At 41.1% G+C, this 22,683-nt stretch overlaps 2 protein-coding genes across 4 annotated transcripts in view; one reads left to right on the plus strand and one right to left on the minus strand.

Moving 5' to 3' along the window:
* The window catches only part of SLC49A4 (solute carrier family 49 member 4), a 60,433-nt gene extending 42,186 nt beyond the window's left edge, over positions 1 to 18,247 (minus strand). For both annotated transcript variants that reach the window (XM_031590641.2, XM_090143671.1), the window contains exons 1-2: positions 17,884 to 18,247; positions 2,011 to 2,104 (exon numbers count right to left, since the gene is read on the minus strand). In XM_031590641.2, coding sequence (XP_031446501.2) covers positions 2,011 to 2,104; positions 17,884 to 18,247 — 458 coding nt within the window. The remainder of the gene's footprint in view (positions 1 to 2,010; positions 2,105 to 17,883) is intronic.
* A 179-nt stretch (positions 18,248 to 18,426) lies between these two features.
* Positions 18,427 to 22,683, plus strand: part of HSPBAP1 (HSPB1 associated protein 1) — a 33,413-nt gene continuing 29,156 nt past the window's right edge. For both annotated transcript variants that reach the window (XM_031590640.2, XM_090143670.1), the window contains exon 1: positions 18,427 to 18,564. In XM_031590640.2, the coding sequence (XP_031446500.2) occupies positions 18,528 to 18,564 (37 nt within the window). In that variant the 5' untranslated portion in view covers positions 18,427 to 18,527. The remainder of the gene's footprint in view (positions 18,565 to 22,683) is intronic.

The following is a 22,683-nucleotide window of genomic DNA, read 5'->3' on the forward strand; positions in this document are numbered from 1 at the left end:
AAACATCTCCATTTTTCGAGAGTAGGCTAAGTTAGCAATTTTAACAATTTCAGCTTGAAATGATGCATATTTTCACAGCATGAATAAATGAAATAAGTACACTTTTCCAACAGGATTCTGCTCTTTTTTTTTTTTCTTTTAATGGTTCACAGTAAAACATACCATCATATTTTATACATCTCATCAGACTCTACACAGTGCACAGGATTTTTTTCCCCAGTTAAAGCAGCTGTTCTTGAATGTTTCTCCTTAAACATTTATTTTACCCTTCTTCCACGTCTTCTCACAGCAATTACAATGGAAAACTTTGTTTAAAGATTTAAAGGCATGCAGAAACTCTCATTCCCAAAGTGATGTCTCTTATCTATACATTGTTTGGCAATTTCTTTTTGAATTCTTACAGTTTTTATCTTTGCTTTGCTAAAGGCTATGCAGCACGAGTCTTTCAGGATAACTGATAAATGAAAAGCTACAGAAGACATTGTATTTCACTGCATTTAACCTACCTGGCCCATTTGAAATATACATAATTGTAGATTGGTCAGATCTGATGAACTTGAAGTTCAGCACGCATTAGCATCTCAAGGACAGGCAAAATAAGAGCCGAATGAGAACAGCAGTTCCTGCCCACCATAACAGTACATTTTCACCTTTAGTAAAAATGGTCATTGTGAATGGTATCACGATATGATTAACTGTTATGTACTAGTTAGCTACTGCTGATTGGAGCTAGTTTTACAACAAATGCTTTTATCACATTCTTAGTGCTCTGAACCTTTCTTTGTTTTACTGGAAGTATCCAGACACCTGCTATCTACTTCATACCAAGTACTTCTTTCCTCACCTTAATGGTTTCCAAGCTGATGTTCAGTGTAAAGCAATACTAAGAAAAAAAAAGTGATAAAGAAGAATAAAAAGTAACAAAACATCACACAGAAATTCTAGGTACATATAAATTATAACCTCCTTCATGGTGGTTATGTCTTAAGAATCCAAAATCCTTCAGAAAACCAATGGTCTTGCTGCTACCACTACCGAAAATGGAGAGAAACCAGCATGTATCTGATTACTTGTTTTCTACAGAAAAAAATGCATAGAACATATCCTTCCTCAAAAAAAAAACCAAAACAAAAAACAACCCACATAAAAAGACTTTCAAGGTTTGATGTTGTTGCTTTCCTCCCCATAGCACTTGCATATTATGCCAGCATAACAAGTGAACTTTTATTTTTAAAGAAGCAGAAAAATATGACAATGCCTTTATTCCTTCTTCCTCTTACCTTTTTTTTTTTTTTTTTTTTTTTTTTTTTTTTTTGCCTCTCATACTACGTGAGCAACAAGCAATCCACATTCCATGACTGCATGGAAAGGATGAGACTCCTATATTTACCATAGATTCCCTTGGTATGTTGGCAGGACAACTGATTTGTTTGGAATGAAGCTGTCTCTATTGCAAACCAAATTTTAAACTGCTAGTATACTATGCTTGTATTTGCCCCAGCCCCAAAGAAAGTACAAGGTTACTTTGGAATGCAGTCTGGAATAGACTGTATGAACAGGCCATTCCAGATAAATTCATCTGTATCACTGAACAATCTCATACACCAGTAGGAGAAACATGAACTAATTATTTATTATTTGCATATAAATTACATAGTTTTGGATTTTGTGGCGTGGTTCCCTGTGTGATCTTGGGCCAGTTTCCGAACTTCTCTCTAAATCTCTGCTTCCTTGTTTGCAAAGCAAATTTAGTTATGCAGGATGGTGTGGGTGAGACTTAATTAACTTGTGTTTGTAAGGACCTTTCTGATCTTCAGACACCATGCAGAACAAGGACTACAAAAATCAATATAAGGCAGCACAAAACATGTAAACCCACAATCACACAATGTGCATTCTGCGTATCAGCTTCACACAGAAAATCTGTGCTAACATTTCTTTGTAGCAGCAGCAAAAATTACATTAACAAGGAGTATAAAACATGTATATTAAAATAAATAATTCACTTACTTCTTCCTTAGTTCCAGGTCTGAAACTGGAACACATCTTAGGCCAGCTCCCAATACCATGAGTGATGATGTCAGTAATACAGTTACTCTGAGACCTAAAACGAAAAAATTTTACAGGTTAAGACAGCAATACTAAAGGTAAATAATTTTTAAAAAAGACAAAAATGTGTCTAAATATATACATTTGTATGCAGACTCGTTAATTCATGCATATTCTTTCAAATTATAAACACAGTTGCTGATATAAACTATAGATACGTAACAAAATCCTGTGTTATTTTCCATATTAATGCACTAGAATTAAAAGCTTATTCCTGGCATAATACCATTCAGGAATGTACCTAAAACCTTACAGACATTCCAGGAAGTGAAAACTTACAACAGACATATCATTCAAATTGTACAACATTTCCTTTGCAATTAGAAGCATCAGGGAACATCCTCCAATGTGTAAAATCTAGGTAGGTCCAAAGAAACAAACTACATTTGTACATTCTCTTCCAGCCATTTAACAAAGACAGAGATAGCACTGTTACTCTTTTCTCTCATAATGCAAATACCACTTTTAATTCTGAATAAATATCTATTTATTCAGTGGAAGAGGGGAAAAAAAAAAAAAAGTATGTTTTGCAGTCTTTGCAATTAGGCCAAGTTTTTACTGCAGTCTGTTCAAATTAAAGAGGTTGTAAATATAGAACATTAGAAAAAAGCTACAACCGACTGATTCCTTGAATATGTTTTTCTTCCCCTTATCCCATGATTCTTAAGCGAAGAGCACTTAGGTTAGAAATAACTTTATGTCAGTGCTGCAATTCTGTTTGCCAATAGTTTACTGCTGCTACTGAGATGTTTCCATCATCTCAATAAACAGAAAGAAAACTTAACTGTGGAGCTGAGCCTCCAGAATACTGGGAAACACCAAGAGTAAATTTGTACAATTAAAAGGGTTGATACAATCTGTATTTATAAAGTCATCACAAGCAGGCAGAAAATACAGGGATCCCATATTCTTAGCAGAACGTAAAATAATTGAATGCTAACAAATACACAGCATCTCTAACATTTAGGCAAGACTAGGAGCTATCCAAAACAGACAGAAGAACAACTTGCTATGATGATCCACATAATACAGACATATGATTACGACTCTAAAGTGCCAATTTTCAGAGATACGCTCCCAGTATGTGAATGACTCTATACTCCATACAACTCATCCAATAGTCACATTAAACATACTGTTCTCCTGCAAATTTTACTGAGTTTTAGGGCATGTATTTTACCAAAAATGCAACTTTGCTCTCATTGCAACAGCTCTTAGCAAACCTCACTCAGCGTTACACAACTCCTTGTATGGACACAGCACAAACCACGGACAGCTCCTCACTCACACAACCCAAGCAAGGCAATCAAAACAACACAACGAGAATCTGAAACGGAAGCATATCTTCTTCATTGGGACAGCTGAGTCATTAAGGACAGGAACGTGACCCATGTTCCTGCAACAAGGACAGCTCACACCCCTAATGCATCAGCAATGCACTGCAGGCCCTGAATACTTGTTTCCTTGAAGGTTCCCCAGTGCCTGCCCACACTTACTTGACTCTATGTTTAGCCAGCACACGCTGCTGTTAAACTGGATTTTCAGGTGTGCGTGTCCAGAGAGCCCTAACTAATGCCCTGATAGTAGGCTGCTAAATTCCTGTTGCTCTTTGTGTTTTCTGTGAGCTTCCAATGCACACGTAAACCTGTACTGCCATGTTGGATACCTTGTGGGGGTAGTTACTTGTATCAGGATCACATACACAATGCTTTTGGCTTTTTTCCTTTGGAATGAATCTTTGTTAGCAATGATTTTGTACATATTGAGAACTTGTATGCAATCCAAATTAGAGTTTTATTGATTGAAAGTCAAAATACAAATCCTTTGAATCAAGAAGTCTGAAGTCTTCTATTTGGAAATGCTGCCACAGTGTTTCAAGAAAGCCCTAGCAATATATGCATCACATCCTTATTTTCCATGTAATCCAGGATCTTTTTGAATTACTGCTGGCAAAGTGTGCCACTTTCTGCCTTTGAGAAGGGGCAAGGAAAAGACAGCAGGTGACACAGCCCGGGTGCAACTCAGGGCACAGCAGTAGATAAACATTATCATAGGTTTACATCACCCGATTAGTTACAGGTCACGTACAGAGTTTTTCCTCAGTCAAAAACATCTATTTGTTTTTTCCATTAAAAAAAAAAAAAAAAAAAGTTTTCTATCTGCAGAGAAGTTTGATTAAAAAAAAAAAAAAACACACACACAACACAAAACTCAACAGCACACCATTCAGTGAAAAATAAATTGGATGTCACAATTTCCCACCGGCGCTGACTCTAGGCTTATCTTTAATGTCAACCGTAGATGTCATGTAATTTTAAAATAAAATTACCAGGTAGAGCCTCAAAATCAAGATACGTTTCATCTTCGCAAATGTTCTTTCAAGTCCTCATCTTGAATTCTATACACTGTAATGTGTCACTTTTCAGTGTTTTGATCATGCAGATTATTCTTTGGCCCTTTGTTTCACCTTAACATGCAGATACATCTAAAAATTCCTCTGGTTAAAGAAGTATGTTGACAATGATAATACAAAAATGAAGAAGTAAAAAATGACTGTCACAGAAGCAGTGTATTAGGCATTTCCTTTGCTAATTACATGATGATTTCTACCCTCCAAGTGCCTTCCCCATTTATTCTGCTTTACATTTTAACTCTCTGAATACAACTTCTATCTTATCCTAGGAATCAGTCTTTAATCGTAGGTTTAGAACTATAAGTATTTTTGCTTTGAACACTGCAGTGGCACTCAATCTGAGATGGAAATGTTGTGTTACTCCAAAAGGCAACCAGCAAGGGTTTGGGGAGAGCAATGAGCACTATGGGACCAGTGACCCAAGCAAGCTTGGAAAGAAAGCCCACCAACCCTGCAAGAAATTATTTCTCCACTTTAAAAGACCTAAGAACCTCACACAATCAAGATTTTGAGTGGACCTAATTAACTTTACTAGTCTGACTCTGTAAATGCAACTGCTAATGGATGGTGACAGGCTACAGCTTCTTAATATCTATCATCCAGTTTCCAATCCCCTCCAATCACAGATTTGACATGCAGCTGGAAAAAGAAGAAACTTCTCAAAAATGGGTTTTCTCTGCAGAGTGAAATGCCACTACTGGTAACAGAAAGCCTGTAGCAAAAATGGTGCCAGTGATAAAAAACTCATATAAATTGGTATTTGAGTGAAATAATCAATACTGTTTAACTACTTAACCATCCTGCAGCTAATAACAGTCTGCTTTGCAAGACTGTTGAAGACACTGAATTTCCTGGCTTTTATAATAGCCATAATAGATAACATAGGGGTGCTGCATCTTCCACCACTTTTCCAGCACGTTTTATTTTCAAGATACATTTTAAGGTAAATGAAAATGCATCTCTTCCCACACTGCATTATTGACATGGATCTCAGCAAACGATTTGCTATGCCCAGTATAGTATAGTTTAGTATAGTTAATAGTTAATATAGCTTTAGTAAGAAACTTCATTAGAGACATTGCATAGCTACAAGCTTCTCATGCTAGCTGTAAATTAGCAGTTTGTCATTCAGAAAAAGAACACTATTAACGACTGTTAATTGCCTTTTGAGAAGTATGACCATTCCTTCTCACGCCTGTCACCCACTGCAATAACATGCCATAAAAATGAGACTGGCAGACTGTAAAAAACCAAACCCACCTCACAAAAAACACACACTCAAGTCAAAACTGAGGAAGTTTCTACTTCTGCTGTCCCACAGCAGCAGATACCTCATACATCCTCACCCTGAGTTGGTTAGCACTATGCAGCCAGAGAGAACAGAACTCTTAGTGGACAGCAGCACACAAATGGCAGCCACCGTCTGCCTCCTTTTCCCCTTTTTTAATGGAACATCATCCACCTTGGGGAAAAAACCCAGTTAGGTGTGTAGAACAGGTTTCACCTTTTTGCCAAGCCTAATGAAAGCCAGAGGAAACCTGCAGAATTCAACCCAGCTTGGCTGAAGTGGATTCCTCTTACACCCACGTCTCAAACACATTAACATGTAAGAGTTTTCCTTCCTTCAGCTGCAGACACTAAAATCAATCCTCAAGAAAACAGAATACAGTGACACTCAATTACAAGCTAGAGACATCAGCCCACTGCACATTTCTACAGTTTTTAAAGATCAGGCTGGAAGCAAGAGGGATCCATCCTTACACAACTTGCAGCACTTTAATTCCCTCAGGTGCTCTGCTATTGTTCTGGCTGAAGCATAGCAACCTAAAAAGACAATTCTGCCTTGATGAACACATATCAAGAAATGAACAACTCACCAATTTCAAATGCCATTCCAGAAATTCATTGTTAAATTGGACTTTTCCCTTCAATTTAAAGCAAATTCAGTTTTCAAACAAATTCCTGCTTTGCCTTTCTTAATGGAAAAAAAAAAAAAAAAAAAGCAGCAAGAGATCTTGCATTTTTCCCATCTATGAATTTAACATACATGGAGTTTCTTTTACCTTCAGTTTCAGCAAGCAAAGCACTGAGCTCCACTTTTTCAAGATGTTTCTTCGGTCCTGGAACTGTTTTTGTACACCTTGTTCAGACAGCTTCCTCATTGTTCAAGCATCCTCTTTAAGATGTGAGCATTTTCTCCTTGAATACTAGTGCTTCATTCTGCAGGAAGGGTCTGTTTCTTTTCCTCCTTAATGTGTGGCTCATGTGTTTATCCACATTAAAACAAAGTTGGGTTAAGCTGCTCACTTCATCAGGCAATTCTGAAAGCTCTGCACAGAACTCCCTGCTTCACGTTCATCTACTGCTCCAGAAATTTCTGCATTTTAAATGACATTCCAGCAGAATTACACCAACTGCTGTACCACTTACTCTCACAAGGTTATTACTATCAATTTTAATCACGCCAAAGGTAATAATAAAGGGTACCTTGCCGCTAAATACAGTGAACAAAACTTCTGTTGTGCTTGCACTTCACCAGACTGAGTAATGTCAATGGGGATGATCAGCTGCAATCCTCCTTCAGAAAAATTGTCCTTGCAACAAGCAGTACAATTCTCAAAAGAAAAGAAGCTTTACAGTGACATAAAAAGACTTCATAGCTGAGATGTGGTCCCAGTCTTTCCTTCTAGCTAATGGGCCAAACTTGAAAAAAACAAACAAACAAACAAAAAAAAAAACAACAGTATTTCAGGCCTGATGTAGGTTCCACAAAAGCACTTGATTGCAGATGAGCATAAACTGTGTTTGTTTTCACTGAGTTTCCAAACATGTTCCCAAGAACAGCATCATCTACACTCGAAAGCATTACAAACTGGAAACTAATTGCAAAGACTACAAGCAAGAGAGAACAACTACAAGGTCATATTTAAGTCATCAAAAATTGCTCCTAATTTGGTGGCTTAAGTGTCACGAGGTGCTACTATGCACAAACTAGATCTCCTCTCATCAGCATCTACGGTGCTGATGTCCTGTTCTTCATAAGCTGTGTTTTCAAAATCAAACTGAAGCCAAGAGTTTCATCTGTTTCCCTGACTTAATGCGGCACTACCAAAATAGCATCCTATTTTGCCTAAAAAGGTTTAGGACCTCAATTTAGGACTTGTTCTGGATTGGAAATAAAGCAAACTCTCAACAACTTCACTCACGTGTTCTGTGAGACAGTTGACAGAACTGTTCAAGTACGAAATAGTAAGCACTAAGCTCAATTACATACGACCCATTTCTACCAAAGCGGACCCAAATCTACATTTAGCCCTACCCAGCCTTATCTAGGACACAGACTTCTTCCAATATGAATCCCATAACACAGCCCAGTTCCACTTCTCAGGGTAGGATGACATGGCAAAGAGATTCTGCCAGACACCACGCTCCAAGTCCTGTCTGACAGAAATAGTAGGTACACTCTGATCCCCAGACAGAATATGTACTAGAACTCTCTTCAAATGTAGACATTGGAGAAAGATCTTCAGGGGAAAAAAATTCTCTTTATGATTTCTTATAGTTATTCTAACAAAATCTGCCAGCAGCGGCAAACATCCAGGCTATCAGGAGTTTGAAATCTCTTGTAAATGTATTTGTTTCATCACATATATGATTTCCAAATAAACTCTGTAAGTATGAATACAGCAACTTCAAATAATTCCTCGGGATCAATGTTGATCTTCTAGTCAGAGTCAGAAAGACAGACAAGCCACCTTGCCAGAAGTGAAGTCACCAGCAATAAGGAGAACTCCCAGGGAAGTCCCTGTCAACCAGGAACACACAACAGGGCGGGGGCAAACTCTGACCTAAAGATAAGATTATAAGCATCTTGTGAAAAATCCCAACAAAATTAAGAGGTTTGAAGTACAAAATTTGGCCACTCAAGTATTTCAGAGAGAAAATGGTCAGCTTCAAGGAAAACAGCTGAAAATGTAACAAACTAAAGCAAATGCGGAAAATTCTAGGACAGAACTATGAGAAGCAAAGCTGAATATTACGCAATTGAGAGTTACTATGACAATCACACAACCACTTTCCCAATTCTCAAGCTGCAGCATCTTTATGTGTATTCAGATTGGTAAGAATCTAAGATGACATATTGACATTCTAACCACACCGCTCCTTTCCGATTCATTCTGCAGCAACTCTTCTTGCTTTATGGTATCTCCATTTCCCTCCCCCCTCCCTTTACTTTCATTGAATCATATTAGAATAGTTATTGTTCACATTACTCTAGATACAAGAACTTGACTGCACCTGTTAGAAGGAAGAACAAGCAATCACAGCCATGCCAAGAGGACGCAGGGTGCTTTTTTCTCATTCTCATGAGGTCAAGATGTGTGATAGTATGCTCAGTGGACCCACGCTGTTTTAGAATTATTCCAGCATATTAATAATCCCTAAAAAGTTGATGAGGAAATTACAGACTAGTTCTTCAGCTCCACTAACATGGATCTTACCCTGGCCAGGGTACATTACTGTAAGTTCTGAGGAAGCCCCCTCAGAGTTTGTGCAGCAATTTAGAAGTTTGGTGCAGCAAATAAAGTAATCCTGGTTTTAAGAACTGAATGAGTTTGATCTGAGCTTTCAGTATAAAGAAGGTAACTTAAAACAACTTACAAACTTACAAGTATTGAAATTTCCTCCCATATGTCAGCTAAGCATTCTGAAACATCTTAAATGCCTAATCAACACTGCAAAAAAAAAACAGCATAAGGAACAGCTTAAAAAACAATCTGCATTATAAGTCTGTACAAATGTCATAAAATCTATCAGTCCAGTGACCAATTATTTGCCTGAACAGATAAATAAAGCACTGAGTTGAACAGTATTCATCTACAGATCAAAACACTGATTTCAGAACTGATTTTAGTCTCTTCATTAAAATACCTCCTGTTATTAAAGCATCCTGTTTTGTTTCTTGGCTCCATAGCAAGCCAACTATTTTAGTTGTTTATGGAGATCATAGATTTTACTGTAGAGAGTCCTCATTCCACTCACAGCTCATTCAAGAACAACAATTATTTCTTAACCCTTGCACAGCACCTTGGAGAGCACTGGCATGGGACAGCGGGACCTGCCTCCCTCCTGGCGTGCCTTCTTAAATTGGGGGGGCTACCTAGCTTCTCACTCACTTTTCCTTTCTGCCTTATTTATCCAGACTACAAGCACACAGAAACAGGAACCAGTTCCGCAGCCAGTAACACAACAGCTGCTAAGTCAGGTCTGCTCTTTACCTGGATGCTAGGATGCAATAAAAAGGGGCATTGAACGCATTCTAAACCTACAGATAACTCACATAGGAACATTTAAGAGGTGTTCTTTCTTCCTTCACCTCAGCCATCAGCTTTCTATTCTCAGCCCCAATACTTATTGGGGCATGAAGACATGGGTGAGTCATTTAATTAGTTCTTTCCATTTGCTTAACTGAAAAGCAACACAGAGGAGTGTGTGTTGTGGATGTGTACATGAGTGTATACATAAAGGGACACAAAGCAACGGACACAAACAGGTAGCAATGTAGTTGGAGGGCTAAACCTCTTCATTAACTTCGAAGCTAAATCACAGATGCTCATTAACAAGTCAGGAGAACATACAAGATAACAAGCCTTCAGTGCAGCTCTCAGTGCCGTGTTCCTGGACAAATACTGACAATCTAAGCCATTTCAGCAATGAACAAGGGGGAGGAAAGCTTGTCTTTTCTCTACCCACTCATTTCAAGCACTCCCAATTGCACAGCGGGCTTAATTACCATGCAGCTAACCATAGAGCCCTACCTGTGGCGACAGGGAGGAAAAAAAGGCTCTCTTGTACACATCTATCACAGAAGATGTTCTGTCATTATCTTAGTGGCACTTGTCCACACCACCCAACGATGCATGAAATTTTTCATTTTGAGAGATTGAGGCATTTTGCTTTGCCAGGACGGAGCAGCAAAAAGCACCCAAGCAGCAAGGATTGGCAGCCACACTAAATACCACCCAGCCAACCTGCTAAGCGGGATGCTAAGTGCAAAAATTCTGCTCTTTGGCATCCCTGCCTTGAGTCGAGGATGAAGAGATGTAAGAGCCTTGACAACATAATATCTAGGTGGCCCTTGTGTTTGCATGGAGGTTGCTGGAGTCAGCATTTGACTTCCCTGTGCATGAACACGTTCAATGTTTCAACATCTGAATGGACCACAAACAGTAATTCAGACTAACGCCATAAAGAATGCCTTTTGTTTGGGGTACTGAAGTAGGTCTGAAATTCACTACATTTTAAAGGCTCCTTATCAGTTCTTTAGGTTCCTGTCATTCATCAATTACAACTTAAGAACTCCACCTCCCCAAATATTGAAAAAGATCCAAATAAATGTTTCTAGACACAGCTGGATTTGAAATCTGGTATTCCAGGACATCAGCAGACTTTGTAAAAAGCAGAAGACCTCTCACTTTCAGAACACATCATTCCCTCAAGCTGAGTCACACGGATCTCCAGCTTTAGAAAGAGGAAAAAAGTCTAAAAATCCTCCCTACAATAAATCTGCATGAGAAAGCTTAATTTGTAGCTTTTGAAGAAGTAGAAGCATTGATCATATGCTTCTGCATAACAATTATAGTTTCAGCGTGACTACAGAGCTACAGTAAGCACACACATGTGAGGAGCATTTAAAAAAAAAAAAAAAAAAAAAAACACAACAAAAACAGGGCAGGAAATGACAGAAGAGCTCTGAATGTGACCAATTAGAGAATGGTTAAGCAAGCCACAATTTCCTTTGCCCCAGGATTATAACTAAAAAAGTGACAGAGGACAACATTGTGTGTTTTCACATTTTCTGTCCCAGCTATAGAATGCTTTCCAGAAGCAGAGTACAGCCAGACAGGGCAGCCACATGCACCCAGCTCATGCCACTGTCATGTGGCTATGCATCCTTCATCCCTAAAACCACACCAAAAGGAAGGACTGCATTTAGGCACAGCAGCAGGCACAGATCTGTGGTATCTGTGGGGCCCCAGGGAACACAGCAAGCTGGTCATGTTCATGGGGCCTCAAGGAAAGGGAGTGCAAAGAAACTGCCCAACAAACCCTTTTGATAGGCATGGCACTTCTGGGCTGCATCCTGAATTAAGGTTTGGCCAACACAGATCACTGGGACCTTGCTAAAGAAAAAAAAAAAAAGGGCATTTATATTTAAAGAGACTCCCCAATCTGTTTTTCACAAGCTTTTTTGAAGCAAGTTCATAGAAGCTGCATTTCTTGATCTACGGCTGTGCAAAGAACTCAGGACATGTTATAGGCACCCTTCAGCCCCTCTGTCCGCTGCTGGCAAGCCAAGTTGTGCTCAACATGTCTCTCACTCACTCGGAAGATAATCAGAATGCTTTTTCTTTTTGCCTCCATTCTTTTTTTTCTCCTCATATCCCAGCCCCACTGCTCCCTTCTCTCTGCCACCGTTGCAGAAGGCACAAAGTATGCAAAGAGAACAAAGAGCATAGGAGCTGCTTTGAGGGTCGTGGTATAAAGAGAAATGTTTGTGGAAGTATGGTATACAGAGTATACAGAGCAGAGATTGGGGTGATACCAACAGAAAGATACCTACAGGAGAGGAAATCTGCCTGCAGCCCTGATTGATACTTCCCAATCAGCCCATCAGGAAGCATGGGAAGTGCTGCTGACAATCAAGCTGGTTTTGCTATGATGAATCATAGTGGTGTCAAGTTAATACAACTCATCAGATCCTTATTTAACCTCTCTATGTTGCTAATCACTCTGTATCTCAAGTGATCTTTTGGAGCATGTCTCACTCCAATGAAGGTGGGCCAATCAATTTTCTAATGAGTCCTCACTTCTGCAAACACTTGCACAAATGCTCTGTGGACTTCCACTGTAACCACAGCACATAAAATTAAGCAACAAATGATTGGGTTCAGTCTTCCTTTTCTTCTGATGGTGCAGAGAAGAAACACATCTACAAAGACACATGCACACATAGCAACTCATCAAAATAAGTTCTGTATAATCAAGCTGATCAAATATCTACTCTAGTGGGATTTACCTACACTCAGCTCTTTAATAGCTTCTTTCATCTTTCCACACAGAAAAACAACACTTCATCCCCTTCCTTCCAAGATTTGTTAGTTTAGGAAAATTAATCCCTTTCACAGAATTTGATAGGTTTGGATCAGTATCGCTTAGGAGACAAAGAAATACATGCTGCTCAAACCATGCAGTGGAGCATTTCCACGAGACAAGAGAGAACAGGGCAAAAGCACTAAACTCACATTTAGCTTCCATTAAATCCAAAAGAGCCTTCTGCTGCTCTTGTTGGCTTTAACAAGACCTCTGCCATCAATACAAAAGCTAGTAAGTAGAATTAGTTCCCGAAAAGCATATTCCTTGTAACCTAAGCATACTTCAGTTGAATGCCGTTACACCATGCTTTCCTTTCTATTGGGTCTCTATCACTCTGCCCATATTTTCACACCTATAGGCTTTCCCACAGGTTTTTATTTCCTGCAGGCTGTACTAACCACCCAGAACCATGGTGTCTGTATAAACCGTTTTTATTCTCAAAGTGTGTAAATCCTTTTAGCTTGATCTGACCATATTACATGAAAGTCTTACAATCTTACACCAAGTCTTATCCTGGGAATCCTTAGCAGAGGCTCACATTTGACCTGTGAATGATCAAATTGGTCATTCTGAAATACTGCCTCTATATCTTGCAGTCATACATCTGAGATAAGAAAAGTCTACTTCTGAGATCATGGTGAAAAAGAGCTGAAAATGTGCTTCTTTGCCATGAGATGAAAACTTCCAGGCTTTAAAAAGTCTGAAAGCCTTTAAAGGCTCATGAGTCATTTGTTGTTGCCCTTCTGTTCTCCAGATGTACTTATGATCAATTGGGACACTAAGAACTCTAAGTACTGCCATGAAAAGTCAGCACCTTGTTGCAAGTGTCACCATGGAAAGTATCTCACATTGCCCACTGACAGCGATATGAGAGTAACAGCAACTAGATCTGCTGCAACTTTTTGAAATTATTAGCAGCATGCTCCAATCTGTATTTACTGTCACACGGTCTGAGAACCTAAATAACAGATCAGGACCCTGAGACACCAAGCACGACGGAAACGCCTGATGGAAAGTATTAAAGGATTTAACCTCAAAATTCCCTGGTGAAAGAAGTAAAAACTATCAAAAGCTTTAAAGGACAGAACCTGAAACCTAAGTGATATATGAGAGAGCAGAGAAATCAGGAGCTTGATATTCAGAAGAAGAAGAGTTATTTATAAAAGTCAAAACATTAATGGTTTCAAAATGAAAGCCAATCTCCACCAAAAAAAAAAAAAAGTTACATTATTGAAATTTTCTCTCCATTTTATAATTTAATCACTAGGATAACAATACGAGGCAAATTTAATTTTAGCCAAAAAAAAAGCGACTAAGAATATCTATACAATCCATCTAAGTGTATACCATTTCACAAGGAAAAAAAAAAAAAAAGGACCAAGAAATAAATTACATTTCACTTTTACCAGTAATAAGCAACATCTATTCAAACTCAATACAAGATAAAACTGTATTCCAAAAGTTAATGAAAAATATCACCATTCTATTAAATTAGTTTAATGTAAATTATCATAAATTATTTCTTTCTTCATTGCCTTTTCTTGATTACACAGGGACATAATGAAGACTGATATTATATATTACTTCTGTGTCTCACACTGTAACTATGAACTTAACTCATAAGACGACCAGCAGACCAGATCCATAACTCAAGTATTTCAGCTTTAGATTTCAAGAGGAGTTGAGAGATATAAACACCCTAATGGACCTGCACACTTGTTTAGAGTTCCCAGGAAATACTCCAGGCACAAAACATCCTCAACCACTCGAGCATCGGGTGACAAGCTGTGGCTAATTTTAATCTTGTAAACACCAAGCGTCAATCCAACAGCACACTGAAATCATTTCCATTTGATTTAATTCATACTGATTCTCTAAAGATAATGATTATTTTAAAAGGGCTCCCTTATCCTATTGCTAAAGGAAACATATCCAATGTGACATTTTGCTCCACTGCACGCTCACTTCTTGACCTTTCTTTACCAAGAAACAAACCAACAAGAACAATAAAAACACTCCTACTGCAAAACGGCATGTACTGAAAAATGACATTAGCAAACATAATTCCTCCTTTCAACACGCAGCCAGCCCAGTCCAAGACCAGGAAACATTATGGGTACCATCTCTGCCCCCATGACAGCACCCTAAAGAACAGAGCTTGGAAAGCTGTTGCCAGCTTCTCAAGGCAAAGGCCACAGTGGTGCAGATGTACACTCAGGCAGGGTAACAGGGCTCAACCCCAAAGAGCTTCCAGCTGTGAGTCCTGCTAAGTGTCTGAAAACTAATGCATTTCTAAGAACATGAGCTCAGCAATATTACGAATGATATTTCAATTTACATACCCCAGCAAAATACCATGTGAGTGTAAGGCTTCAAAGACTCATTAAAATGCTGCATTATCACCCTTCACAGAAATTTGACTATTCTTACCAAATCTGCTCAGATTGTATTTTGCTAATACAGCCTCATGAAGACCATCAATACAGATGAAAACTCACTCTCAATTTTCAAAGAGCCAGGAAATCACTACAGGTCTACAGGAGAACGCATCTGGTGAGCCAAGAGGGAGGAGGTCACGAAAGAAAGCCCTTTCAGGTTAAGAAATCAAAAAAGCATAATGGAAGCATCCCAGACCTCTACTATCCAAAATACATTAACAATGGCTGCTTCTTCAACACATCTTTTACTAGAAATAAATGCTCTATTCTCTCTTCCCATGGATACCCCATGCTTCTGTGAAAAGCTGTGCTACAGCTAAACCCCACAGTCCAAGAAAGCTTCTACAAGTCACACTGTTAATATGCCTATTGCAGAATATTCAATCTTCCAACTTGAATTTAGTTAAAAGGGGGAAAAAAGAAACAGATTTCCATTTCAAGCTATATGCTATACCAAACAACTGAAAAACCAAGAAGATAAAACACTTCTGGACTTGACCTGAAACATCGTAACACCAACTCACTTCTCTGACTGCAGGCAGCTCTGTACTGATACCCAGTAGATACACCTGTGACTGTGAAGCGCAGGACAATCTAAAAGCAGAACCTCCTCTCACAGACCCTGACATGCATCATCTACAGTGTCATACTTCTGATACATGCCAGGTTTTAAATGTTGACAGTTCACAAACACATTTTTTTCCTGACAGCTTCCTTACTAGCTAACTCCAATGACAGATGATTGAAGCCCAGAGAGTAAATGGTGCCGTCTCTCCATATTTTTGGTACAGAGAGTAAATTCAGTACAACAACAAGCACTTGTACCTCTAAGCAAGTGAAATACTGCTCTTGCGAGGTCACACCCAGCCAACTTGACAGCCTTGCTCCTTCTGGGACACACATCCTACCCCTCCTGATGAGGCAGCTCCAGTGGGATGGTGCAGGGCCAGGCATATTGGCATTCCTCACTCCATCAGGATAAGGAGAAAGCACTATATTCTCCAAGGGAATCATTCAGCGGCTCCAAAAACAGCATGAAATACAACAGGGCCCCCACAAAACCTGCTGCTGCACAAAGAACATGCTGTGCATGAAACCAATGAACTAAGATTATCCATTAAGGCTATAAAATGGAAATCTTGCAACAACGACAGCAACACAGCAATAGCAATGAAGAAGTTCATATGAGTATCTCCACTGACTGCGGAATTAAAAAAACAAGGCAATTATTTAAGATATTCCAAGTATTTTTTACATCAATCAGAATCAACTCCATAGAAAATAAATTAAAATACACACTCAGAATCATAAAATCATTAAGTTGAAAAGACCTCTCACATCACCCAGTCCAATCATCAGCCCATCCCTGCCATGCCCACTAACCATGTCCCTCAGTGTCACATCTCCAAGTTCTCCAAGTTTTCAAACACCTCCAAGGACAGAGACCCCACCACCTCCCCAGGCAGCCTGTTCCACAGCCTCACCACCCTTTCTGAGAAGAAGTTTTACCTAACACCAAGCCTGCTCCATCAGCATTAGTTCAAGTTCAGTTTCATTTCCTTCACAACACAAGCAGAGCTGACATTTTCATCATAGAAAATAAAATAACTAACTTGAATTTCAAGATAATTAACAACGCTGCTGCACAGCAATGTCTAAGTAGGCACTGTTGGCTTAAGCTTGAATTGCTTGAGCGATGGCAGCAGAGCCACCATGGACTCATTTGGAGAATGTGTTTTCAGACCAATAGATTTCATTCCCCCAGTGTCACTTCAACTGCAGGAAAAGCAGTTCCAACCTCAAAGCACGAGCCTTCTCTGCTACATCTTTTCTCCCTCCCTTCACTACACACAAACGAGCTATTAAACCCTACATAAACAGAATGAGCAGCACTTAGCATCTCCTGATAGGGACCTGTTTAAACTAGAATTAAAAGACTGAATTTTGTCTAAATCTGTGGATTTAGGCCTGGAAGCTCAAACCTGCACAAGTGTGTTTTGTCTCATCACCTCAGTGATCCCTAGGGACTAGGCACAAACTCCATGGGTTGTGCAGAAGTTATCCAAACATAAATGGGTTTATCAAAATGCAGCATGAGATGGTCTTGGAGGCCTTTTCCAACCTCAAAGGTTCTAAGATTCTATGAATCATCAATTCACAGCATATGAAATCACGGAATCGTAGAACCAATGAGGTTGGAAATGAACCATCTACAATCCAACTGTCCACCTAGCACAAATACAGCCCACCAACCATGTCTCTCGGTGCCACGTCTCCATGTTTCCTGAACACCTCCAGGGATGATGGCTGCAGCACCTCCCTGGGCAGCCTATTCCAATACCTCACCACCCCTTCTGAGAAGAAGTGTTTCCTAATATCCAACTTGAACATCCTCTGGCACAACGTGAGGCCATTCCCTCTCACCCTATCGCTAACTTTACACAGACACGAGCCTAAAAGCTGACTGCCAGAAGACAGAATGAACACAGAATGCCACCATTTCCAGGGCAAACACCTACACACACGCCAGAGCGCAGAGACCAACACCTCCACGTGAGCTCAAAGCTCCGAGCTCTGCAACATCTCCAAACACCTGCCACACAAACTGCTTCGGACGCACTGAGGCCCGTGCTGCGTCCCTACGGCAGGGCTCTCGATGCCCCCGGAGCATCAGTCCCCGCCGAGGTCACCTCACCCACCTGCGGCTCTCGGCAGCCAGGCCCCGCCGCGTCCCCGCCCGGCCCCGCCGCCACCCGCAGCGCTCACCCTTCTTGTCCATCAGCCACATGAAGAAGAAGCAGGGCACGAAGCCGATGGGCCCCCAGAAGACGAGCAGGGCGATGTCCCAGCCGCTGAAACCGAAGGCCAGGCGGGCCGAGTTCTGTATGGGGCCCCAGCTGTTCCACACCAGGCCCTGCGAGAAGCCCAACAGCGAGAAGAGCAGCAGCACCAACCACCGCCGCCCGTACACGCGGCCCGCGGCCGGCGCCAACCGCCGCACCGGCACCGGCACGGCCGGGCCCCCCGCCGGCCCCCGAGGCTGCTGCGGCCGCCGCTGCGCTGCCGGCGGGGGCGGCGGGGGCCGCAGGAGCGGCTGCCGCTCCTCCGCGCTGCTCCAGCCTAAGCCCATCTGTCGGGCCGGAGGTTAGGGGGCCGGGGACGCCCGCACTTGAGGCCCCGAGCGCGGCGGCGCTGCCCCGGCCCGGCACAGCCGCATGCGCGGTCGGGGAGGGCCGGCGGCCGCCTCCTTCCTCCGGCGGCGAGGGGAGGAGGAAAGCGGCGCCGGGGAGGGGAGCGCGGCCGGGGGACGCCTCGTACGGCCGCTCCGCTCTGGGCCCGGCCCGCTCGGCCGTCGGTGAGGGCGGTGCCGCGGGGCGCCCGGCGGGCAGGAAGGGAGCCGGAACAACAGCATGGCCGGGGCGGACAGCGGCGGCCCCGCCGCGCCCGGTAGGTGCCCGCCGGCCCGGGTGTGCGGCCCTGCTGGGCGGGAGACGCGGTGTAGGTAGCTTGGCTGCTGTGCTGAGGCCTGGTGGCTGTGCCCCGGCTCCCAAACCCGCAGTTTGTTGTGGGAGAACCGGCCTCGTCTTGCACCTCACGGTTCCAAATAACCTCGTTTTGTTTCATCCCGGGAGACGAGTGCGTTAAGGCTTGCAGGGGGCTGTTTTGCAGTTGTGCCTCTTAGCATCTAGAAGTGCACGGGATGGATGGAGCGCACCTACATGGGTGTCTGTGCCTCGCGGCTGTCAGAGCTGTGCTGTAACGAAGCGGATAAAAGTCAGCTATGGACGGGATTGGAATAAAAACCCCACCAGGGTTCGGTTACAGCCTGCACGTAAATCCATTTTAAGAGAATTCAGATGAATATACCGCCGTGTGAGCCGCGCTGAGCTCATTAGGAACTATTATCGTTTAAATAGGCTGAAGTATATGTTCATTTAATTAGGTTGTATGAGTATTTATCTGTATGTCTACCATCTGCACTTGTCATAAAATTAATGGCTCATACGCTGCACAATGCTTCGTCTTCCCTTAAAAAATGACGTATTTCAGTTTGGCTCGCTTAGGAATTCTGTCACAAAGATTGGTTTGATAAATGCCCGTGTGCTTAATTGGGAAGAGCTTAATAGTGGGACCCACACGGGCTGGTTTTAGATGGCAGTGCTAATGCTGTAATCCTGATAATACATTGGCAGCACATGATTGAAATTCAGACATTGTGCCCAACCCATGGCTTTGCAGCCAAAACCACGTATTCCCATAAACACCACTTTCCCTCCCCTCCCAGAAAACCCATTGCATATTGTTTAGCCCATCCAGCTCTGTTTGCTCGACTGCGGGTCCATTTAGGAGCTGCAAACACTAAAGGTGGGAAAAGGAAACGGGTATCAGCTGAAACCATCAGAAATGCGATCAAAATGAAAGTAAGGTTTTAGCTAGAAAATTTCAGGATATTTTCAAGGAAAAATAAAGTTCATGCACAAATAAATAACAGAGGAATGTAAAGATGAATGCAGAGTAAAATTTAGGCTTGCGTGTACGACTATGTTGACAAAAATAAAATACGGTAAAAATACTGGATGAGGTTCAGCCTTGATTATGACTGATGTGTATTCTGTAGTGTGTTGGAGTTCCAAGTCAGATTAATTCCCCGTTTTGCTGGGCAGTCTTTATACATTACTGCTTCAGTGCAGCCCATGCCAAAATGTTCTCTCCATTTAAAATGGCCATGTTAGTACTATAATTTAATTGATTTGGTGGCATTATGCCAAAGACAAAGTGCTGTCATTTGCAGAAGTAAACAAAGTGAAAAAATGTTTTTCTCGGGACATTTTTCAATTAACTGTAGTAATTATAGTGATGTCTTGGTTATTCTAGTAGCAGAAATAAGGAAGGTGAGGCTTTGCAGTGTTCTTTAACTGCAGAATGTGCCTCTTGCCTCCAATACCTGCATAGAAAAATGAAAACTTGAATATAAGCAGGATAATTCTTTGATAACTTATCTAAGTCACTTCACCATATGACAGTTTTAAAGATATTTTGGCTCACGTATGAGCCACCAGGAGGGGGAGGTTTCTGAGAAACTGACAAAAGAAAGGGGGCATTAAAATAGACTTGGAAAATCTTGGTTTATTTACTATTGAATTAATCATGTTTTGAATAATTTATTTTAACTGCCTGATTCTAAATCGCTCCGTCTTTCTCATAGCTTTACAACCCATCTGCAAATCTTTCAGTCATGGCCTGACCTTTTCTGTTCCAGCTATTTAATTAACACAGCGTAATATTCTGTGTGAACTATTCTTGTTTGCAGGATATGGTACTATTTAAATTTGTTAATGTAAAGGAGCAGTGCATTGTTGATAAACTGTTGGAAACCAAATTAGCTTTATCTTGCAGCTAGCTGATTGCATTATTTCACTCATGGGCATAATACTTCTCCAAATATGCTAATTTCACTCTTTTCACCGTGTGGTGACATTTTTACTGTTCTCATTACTGACATTTGTAATATGTGGGGTGGGGAAATCTTTTTTTGCTTTAACCTCATTATAATGTAGCTAAAGAGATTTGAATATTATCAGATGAAGTGCACATATTACTCAGGCAAGTGGAAAGGTTATTTCGTCTCCTGGCCCTGTAACAGGACTTGCATGGTCTTAGGGCTTCTAGATCAAAAACTGTGATACAGAGCACCATCCTGGTTATCAGCTACAGAGCCAAGATAGCATATCCATTGGTGGGTACCTCCATTTCAAACCTGAAAGCTCCCAAGGTTGCATCTCCATATTCATGCCTACCTGCCTATATCCAGCCTAAAACCCTCTGGAATTCATCCTAAGAGGAGCTGGTGGCCTCTAGCTGTGATAGACTAGTAGTGATGGGAAAAAATTACATGACTGAAGCTGTTAGAGCTGCCAATTGCTCATCCCATCCCTGAGGCACACCCGGCTGATCCATTTATGAATTGGCATCCAGACTGTGCTGCTTTCAGCTTGTCTTTATAAAGAAAAACTGGAGACTTTTACATGTTCGTTGTAACCCTGAGGCATCTGGAGAGCTTAATTCAGCTTAAACACTCCTATCGTGTAGTGGTTAAGCTGAGCAGTCCAGGAAGGTGTCCCCAGTGAGGGAACTCCTAATATTTTGAATATTCCCTCCGGCATCCAAAAAGAAGCCTGTTTTCAAAGGATTTCCCTCAACTTCTGGGCTTTGGTTGGAATTGTGACAGTATGGTGTCAGAGTTCTCATATATAGCACTTGAGCAGCAGAGAGATGCAATGGTTTTCTTCATGTTCTGCCCTTGCACAAACCTTTGAAGAGTTATGGACAAATCCTGTCCTTCCCTCATGTAGTTTTGACATTCCCTTCTTTCTGGTTACATAGCAGGATCTGCTCTGTTTTTGGCTTATTTGGGGCATCTTCAGTCTGCAAGCTGTACCTTTCAGCATCTTTCTCACCTTTCACTGAGAGGTAGCTAGACTTCTAGCTCTACAGTCATCCAACGATTCTTTTATGCTTTGAGACAAAATGTTTTTACATTACTTCCTTATTTTTTGTTTTTCTGCTATCAAATAAATGAAAATATGGAAGCTGGGCAGTTTTATCCTTAAATTCAAATATCAGTACTTCCCAGTAGATATTCATTTTTACCTTTAGTCTGGAGGCTGTGTATGTCCACATTGTACAGTGACCATTACAGGGGAGATGATTATAGGTTGGTGCTTGTCCAGATCCCATTGCAGGATCCTTTAGGTAGATGTGAGGTAGCTTATTTTTCTGTGTGAAGTCTACTTCTGTGGTTGGCTAATAAAAGTCATCTCACCAGATTCCCTGTAGACCATGCTGTGGGTTCTTCAGCTCTTTGAAAGTTATATGCAAAAGTCAGATTCAGGTCTTGGGTATTTTAGAGAGGTTATGTGGGAGCAGAAGTTCAGTGGACCCTGGTCCCAATGTTCTTCCACTTCATTCAGAGTTACTGAATAGTTCTTTTACTTTATTCAGAGCTCTAAGCAACTGCAAACATCAGTAGAATATTTTGCATCTCACAGTTGCATTAGGGAAATCAAACTCTGAAGATTGATGATTTCCCGTCTTTCTGAAAACCTGAGAATGATGGAAATGAGCTGGATCACACCAGGATGCTAGGCCTGATTTTGGAATACAGGGTGAAAATCTCCACATTTTCTTGAGCTGGTCTCAGTATTGATCTCATAATCTCTCTGATGCCAGCAAGAAGAGCTAGTCGTTTTGCTGTGGCACTGGTCTGTGCATTGTGTCACTGGTGAATGCGTTTCTCATTTCTGATCAGACTTTGTCATTGTTCTCCTGTTGTCTCACATCATAGCAGCAAGGAGCCACTTAGCCCTGCTGCAGTGATCTCAGCGTTAGGGTGTTTGCATATACAGAATTCTGTTGTCTGGCCAGTCGCACACAGCTGTCATATAATAGGCATGCTATGACACCACTAACAACAGCTTGTTGTATTGGAAAGTTGTGAAAGGAACTATTTTCAGAAGAAACAGAGTTTCTTCTATGTTGAATATTTGTATTAAGAAACCTGTCTGA

The sequence above is a fragment of the Phasianus colchicus genome, chromosome 7 (genome assembly GCF_987193195.1).
Source record: "Phasianus colchicus chromosome 7, bPhaCol1.hap1.1, whole genome shotgun sequence".
Taxonomy (NCBI): domain Eukaryota; kingdom Metazoa; phylum Chordata; class Aves; order Galliformes; family Phasianidae; genus Phasianus; species Phasianus colchicus.